Genomic DNA, 7,256 nt, shown 5'->3' with positions numbered 1-7,256 from the left:
TATCCCTAAAGGAAAAGGAAAGATTTAAGGGCGGAGACCATTTATACATGCTAGAATCTGGGAAAGAGAAAAAACAGTAAAGTCTTCAAATTGAGGAGAGTTTCTCAAGGTAGACAACAGATCATTAACTAATACCAGCCTTCTCAAATAAATTACAGAAGACGATGACGATTTGAGTTCTCTTTGATTATATCACATCAGAAAGCTCATAAATTTAGATGCATTCTGCAAGACAAAGGTTTCCATGTGACACGATGAAAAACGAGGAAAAAACAGGAAGAGGAATGTCTAGCAAGAATCAAGAAACAAAGACCTATAATGTCAATACAACTTTGTCATATATGCACCCTACAAGTTTGCTTGACAGGTCCATATATGGAAGAGGGTGAATTGGAGATCATCACAAATCATATATGTAAAAAGATATTTGTTCACTGAATCACTCTAATAGAGACAATTTAACTCATATTTTGAGGGGTGCCTCAATACAATTTCATATCAGCATAGAACCAATAGTACCAGTAAAAATCTGTCTTATCAAGTAATAGTATTCCACTTCACTCTAATGCACTTGGAATAGCAGAATAAAAATAAGCATATCCGGCTTATCATAATGCAACAATAACTGAACTCTTGATACACACCGCAGCACTCTCTGGATTTGTTTGCTTTAGTAAAGCTACATAAGATTTGCAGAAACATCCCACAGAAAAAGAAAAGAAAAACAAAGATGAAAGAGAACATGTTAATAGTGGCAACAAATAACACTGTGTCATGGAGGTTGTAATTTCCTAGATACTTGATAATCACGCAGAGAAATGTCACGGCTCAAGCAGTGAACTGCCAGATGACAACATAACCTCAGGGTATGACAGTAACAAAATTCTCCCTGCACTTAGCATGGACATCAATATCCAGAGCCAGAAAAGAAGATAAGAACTGCGTACAGGAATATACAGGATTCATAAAATATGTGCTTCAAGTATAAATAGAAATACAGTGCATGAATTTGGCAAGCCCATTTGGTACTTGAGCAATAAGAATGTGAATTGTGAAGATCAAGATACGGACGAAACAATAATACCTACCCAGTCCTGGTAAGGTTACTGATAAAATAGTAACACTGCCTCACTTAAAGATGACTACATAGTTTAGAATATATGATCAAAACAAGAAATTAATTAATCAGAAACTGCAATTATTCCATAACTGGAAAAACAACCAGCTCAAACTAGGGGGAGCAATTTAGATACTTGCGTTTATTTGTTACAAATACGATATAGCCATATAAGCTTCCCGTTTCAATTAAGAGCTGCCCTTCTATCTATACTTGTATTCATATCGTAAGAAATTGAAGAACAAATTATTCTTTGTATTCACAAGATTTCACAATTCTTTAGGCAATCCAAATGGCTAAATGAAATGAAATGTAATGACTTCTCATACTTTTATAATGATGAACTGTCAGTTAATATCTAAGTAAATTCCCTGGCGTTGTAAAGGTGTCGCATCTTTGCCACGGGAATGAAGCTTAATCCACCGAATCAAAATCACATCTACATGTTCAGCTTAGTAATCGGGAAATCCCTAGAGATCGCAAACCTAATTCAGCTACTGGCCCGACGGACAGGAAACTAGATCGAATCAAACCGGAACCCGTTCTGTTGAGTTGTTCTCTCCAAGGAAATGATAAACGGCAACGTATGAGGTACAAAGCAACTGACGTGTGCAAACTTAAAAACTACCGATCACAATCATTGGATACTGATCCAATAGATGGGATGAAGATGCTTAAGCAAAAAAAAAAAAGACGGCTGGTGGAGGGCTTAAGCGCAAAAGAATCTCACCTCTCACTCCATTTATTAAATCATCATCCAGTGGTTCTGATTGGTAGTTTCTAAATTTACATAGGTTAGTTGGTTTACACCTTATACCTAAACATGGTACAAAGGCAAACGCCGCAACGGTTTTGGTTTCCCACATGGCCACGTGTATGGTTTCACACATAATTTTGATTGTGCCATCGAATTTTGGCAATTGGCGTGCACTTGCTTATTTGATCCCATAATTCCACATTCATACATGGCATCCATGGCCAAGCCCAAAGGTAGGTATGTTTAAATAGCAAGTTATAGCATTCAGTGAGGAGCTCTGCTCAATCGCTATATCCTCCTGTTTAATGAAGTACAATACTATTATAGTTGCATAAACAAAGTCAAAATCTTTCAGATAGAATAAAAATATGAATTCGTTGTTAGTTAACTGACAGCCTGAATAGGAGACAGTAAACATGGTTGTTGAATAGCATCAATGTACACGATGTCTTGGTGATGTCTTTCTTCTGGTCACAATGACTGCGAACAGTTGCAAGATGATGTGATTCGGCGGATCGACGCACATGGATTGTGGCTTGGTGTGTTAGCAATTACCATATACGATACAAGGATAGCTACAGCAAGACCTAGGATACTAGTAGGCTCCTGTTATGCATGTGTACTCCTCGAAACGGTATGCATGGGTACTCGAAACAATGGAGTGACCGAGAGATCACTACTCATGATGGTTGCTAGGTGTCAGGTTGTGCGCCTAAATGCATACCAAAGTGGCGGCTGGTGTAAAGGAATCGCCAGACGACAACACATGTGACGAGTATGCAGCAAGAAGGATGTGGTCATCTATTGGAAAGTAAAAGAAAACAGAAAGAAAGAGAGGAAATTAGGGGGAGGGAGAAAAAAAATCCTAATAAGAGGTTCTTGTCATGTCGAGTAGATGAGGATCTTTTTAACACTTTTTTTGTTATAGATATATAGAGCGTTCGGCTGCAGCGGCAGTGGCTGTACTGTGACGATGTTTCGTTGCAAGCCATAGCCTGCCACGCCCCATGTGTGGCGGCGCCGCGGATTGGCATCCAAAACCATTGCCACAATTTATGGCGAATTTTTACTCCTGCCACGTCCCATGTGTGGCGGCGCCGCGGATTGACATCCAAAACCATTGCCACAATTTATGGCGAGTTTTTATTCTTTCTTTTTCTTTGGACGCCTTAGCGCCTTTCATCTTGTGGCGTGCCACTAACACTTTTTAGTTATAGATAGATAGAGTGTTCGGCGGCAACGACAATGGCTAAAGTACTATGTGGTTGTTTCGTTACAAGCCATAGCCTACCACGATCCATGTGCGGCGGCGCCGTGAATTGGCGTCCGAAACCACCACCACACTTTGTGGGAGTTTCTACTATCGTTTTTTTTAGCCGCCTCAGCTTCCTAACAACAATGTTTTCCGTTGGCCCTGTTCACTTAAACTACTTTAGCAATACTTTTCAGCGAAAGAACAGTGTTTTTCTCTCACAACAAATCAGCATAAACAGGTTTCAGCAAAACCAAGAGGGCCAACAACTTTCATTTTATGGATTGTCGCTGGTTGCGGCGTGGCAATCGACGGCGTGCAACCAAACAGCCCCTGCAGCCAAACAGCCCCTGTAGCTGCAGCCGAAAAGCCCCAGACAGATTGTAGGCACAGACAGTGAAGAGATTAAACCTGATAAATAAATAATAATGGGAACAAATTAACACGGCAAAGCAAACCAGAAAACCACCCATGATTCGAGTTCATGCCAACCTCGCCGCCGTATCCCGTGCGCCGGTGGACCGTTGGCCTCTCTGCATCTGGCATCCATAAAGGCATCTGCCGGGCCGCGTGCTCTGACCACTCCACTCCCCGCGTCCCACCAACCAGTCCATTCCCACACCGGCCCGCCGCCCGCCCACCCCACTCCACTCCGCTCCTCCCACTCACTCGAGCCATCATGGCCCTCGCCTCCCGCGCCGCCGCCGCCGTGGCGTGCGTCCTCCTGGCGCTCGCCGCCTCCGCCGCGGGGGCGGGCTCCCACTCTCCTGCCCCGGCGCCCGCGGTGGACTGCGTCTCCCAGGCCGCCACCCTCCTCGACTGCCTCGACTACGTCCAGCAGGGGAGCACCGAACGCCGGCCGTCCGCTGCCTGCTGTGGCGAGGTCAAGACCGCCGTGGCCAGCCCCGTCATCGTGGGCTGCCTCTGCTCCCTCGCCGGCTCCAAGAACCTGGGCTTTCCCATCGACATCAAGCGCGTGCTGGCGCTCCCCGGCGCGTGCGGCGCGTCCAACGCCGCCTTCAGCAAGTGCAACAGTGAGCACCGCCCGAGCCTTCCCTCCTCACTGCTTCTCTCGGAGCTTGTTTCCTCCTTAAATCTCGGCATATCTCATCATGTGTACAAGAAACTTAGTACTATGCCATCTCCTCCAAAGTTTTCCCTTCCCTCCTCCAGAATCCATGCCTAAATTATGGATTCCTTTTCTTGGGATTTTACAGTTCCTTCGTTTTTTCTTACGGATTTTATATTAGTGTAGACAAAGGTACTTTTTTTATTAAGTTGGTTTGGTTATCCTCTGCTACTCTAAGCAATTTTGATATTATCTAACAGTTTCATTCTTTTGTTTTTGCTTGCAGTTTCCGCGCTTTCCCCAACCGCCGAAGGTAACTCTAATCCTCTCTCTCTCTAGATCTCCTCTATCTATCTGTCTCGGTGTCTTTTTTTTTTACGTCCGTCTGTGTAACGACATGTGCCATTATTATACCACCGTGGATGAAGTGTAGGATTGTAGGAACAATTGGTACATATTAGTACTGATTATGCTCTATGAATTTAAGAATTTTGTTGTGTTATGCGTGTTTAGATCTTCAAGTATGAAGAGAACAGATATGTTGGTACTGTGACTTCAACTGGAAAAATAGGATCTGAATTTTTAGCTGTAGTTTTTTCAAGAATAAAGATTTTTTTAATGGGTAGAAAAAATAATTTTAGCTGTCACAGAGTACAGTACAGACATATCAAATGCCAACAAAAATGAGTTGTCTTTCTACTAGAACAAGCTGAGCTGTGACACGCTCAAAACATCTTCACATGCATGTGTGGTGTTCCGCTTCTTTTGGCATAAATATGGGTCCGCAACAGTGTTCTTTGCCCACAAACCATTCTCAGCTTTTTTTTCATTCATCGCCTTTGTATCTTTGCGAGTGATTGGATCGCATGTGCACTACAAAACGATTTAGGGGGTGTATGGTTTCTACAGGAAAATTTTAGTCCCTGTCTCATCGGATGTTTGGACACATGCATGAAGTATTAAATATAGACGAAAAAAATAACTAATTACATAGATTGTGGCTAATTTGCGAGACGAATTTTTTAAGCCTAATTAGTCCATGATTTGACAATGTTGTGCTACAGTAAATATGTGCTAATGGTGGATTAATTAGGCTTAATAAATTCGTCTCATAAATTAGTCTCCATCTATGTAATTAGTTTTATAATTAACTCGTATTTAGTTCTCCTAAATAGCATCTAAACGTCCGATGTGACATGGACTAAAATTTAGTCCAGGGAACCAAACACCCCCTAGACAGAAGCATACGAGTGAAAAGGAACTGTTACTGCTCAACTCACCGTACCCCATCCTGCCAAAAAGACGAACGATGGGTAAAAATGTTATGGTTGTAGCATTCCGTTAACTTGTCTGTTAGCACACGGTTCAGTTCTTTAAGCATAGTCTGATTCAGTTGAGCTGTTGAAACTTGAAAGCAATCCGTAAGGTAGACCGAATGTGTGTGAGGTGACTCTGCAGCTCATCTGAATCTCGTATGACAGACAGTTTTATTACTTTAGCAGAGTAGTAGTATATTCTTAGGTTAGCATTCCAACCTGGAACATTTCATTGTTGGTCCTAATCTAGCACTGGGTCGTTGATGGCCGTGCAAAAGAACCATTACTTAATTCCTGGAGATCTGCACAGTTGTCACGGGCACAGTCTGACTGGCAAGTCACGGGAGTACTCGGGCTTCAATCAAACTGGATGCAGCCAGCATTTCTCTTAATGCCCGTGGAATATGTTGACTAGATCTGTGAAGAAGCATCCTGAAGCGAAGGCAACCACGGGACTGAACATCCTGCAAGGGCTTACTAGATATTTTGGTTCAGTTACATGCAATGTCTGGTGCTTGCTCCGTCCAGTAGTTTCTTCCTTGTCTCTGTGCGAACACTTGTTTGCGAGCCTAGGAAACTGACAACCCTCGTGGTTTCCCACCATACTTCCTCTTGCTCTGAAGCAGGGACAAACAAGATAGTTGTGGTGTTCAGTAAGCTTTTATGGTAAGGAACGCGGCGTGTAGCCTTTGTGAAACTACGGGGAAAAATGGTTGCATGGTGTCTAATTTGAAACTGCTATTGTCCCTACGTTATCTGACGAGAAATACATGTATTGATTGAACTGTAAAACTGTTGGTTCTGACCACCAGTTGCTGTTTCCCATTGCAGCACCAGCACCATCCACCGCCGGGGGATCGTCGAGTGGCGGGGCGGCCGCATCACCACCCAAGGCCGCGGCAGCCAGTTCTCCTCCGATGACGGCGACCGCTCTGGTGGCTGCCGTGGTGGCTCCGTTGCTCGCCTACTGCTACCTCTTCTGAGGATCTCTACTGCCTCACATGCTATGCTATGCCGTCCAGGCTGAGTGATGACTATCACCCTGTTCGTTTGATCGTATCAGCCATGCTTACAGTGTTTTTCTCTCATAACAAAACAACATCAGCCGGCTTATAAGCTATAGAAACGATCAAGCGAACAGGATGTATGACGATTAATTTACCTTTGTGGAGCTGCGCTTTAGTTCAGTTACCCTGTTCATGAGATAATGTTGTTGATTGAGGTGGTGGTGTTCTATGTTCAGCTGATTCCCCCCGTTCTTCCATTGATCCGGTATTCCGGCTATCGGTTTTGAGTCTTGACAAGCCATGGGCTGCGATTCGCCGCCTGCCAATGAGCATCTGGCGTATTTGCGTCCGCTGGGCTGAAACTTGTATCATTGGCTTATTGGGCCATACTCAAGAAACCAAAAGGACCGTGAGCGGAGCGGCAGGGTTTGTGCGGGGAACAAAAGCTTCCTCATTGCGGTTCGGAGTATTTTGACGAACAGATGGAAAATCTAGACAGAAAATCCGCGATCGTATCGCTTGTTTCTGCAGCCTGCACTGCACAAGAAAAGGGTGAAAAAAACTGCTCCTCTATCGTCCAACTAAATCCTAACGGTTGGTAAGCCGGTTCCAGTATTTCATACGGTAATTCAAGCCAGCATACCCTTTTTCACATCAGATGCTGCCTCGTTACTGCAAGAGGAATCTGGGTCCTGAAATATACTGCGCCAGCACATGTGAGCTGCCTTCACTTTGCAA

General features: G+C 43.8%; 1 protein-coding gene across 1 annotated transcript; it reads left to right on the top strand.

Annotated features, from left to right (window-relative positions):
* Positions 1–3,606: 3,606 nt before the first annotated feature.
* LOC136539772 (non-specific lipid transfer protein-like 1) lies at positions 3,607–6,777 on the top strand. The gene is made up of 3 exons (XM_066531753.1): positions 3,607–4,160; positions 4,482–4,508; positions 6,343–6,777. The coding sequence occupies exons 1-3, from the start codon at positions 3,611–3,613 to the stop codon at positions 6,492–6,494; spliced, it is 729 nt and encodes a 242-aa protein (XP_066387850.1). The 5' UTR covers positions 3,607–3,610; the 3' UTR covers positions 6,495–6,777.
* The last annotated feature ends 479 nt before the right edge of the window (positions 6,778–7,256 follow it).

The sequence above is a fragment of the Miscanthus floridulus genome, chromosome 2 (assembly GCF_019320115.1).
Source record: "Miscanthus floridulus cultivar M001 chromosome 2, ASM1932011v1, whole genome shotgun sequence".
In the NCBI taxonomy this organism is placed as follows: domain Eukaryota; kingdom Viridiplantae; phylum Streptophyta; class Magnoliopsida; order Poales; family Poaceae; genus Miscanthus; species Miscanthus floridulus.
The sequence above is the reverse complement of the archived record's forward strand: the minus strand, read 5'-3'. Positions and strand labels throughout refer to the sequence as shown.

Bases quoted from the DNA above. Each gene is read 5' to 3' on its own strand.
- LOC136539772 (XM_066531753.1), top strand. From the start codon at position 3,611: ATGCCAACCTCGCCGCCGTATCCCGTGCGCCGGTGGACCGTTGGCCTC. The intron at 4,161-4,481 runs GTGAGCACCGCC...TTTTGCTTGCAG, and splicing joins CGCCTTCAGCAAGTGCAACA to TTTCCGCGCTTTCCCCAACC. The intron at 4,509-6,342 runs GTAACTCTAATC...TTCCCATTGCAG, and splicing joins GCTTTCCCCAACCGCCGAAG to CACCAGCACCATCCACCGCC.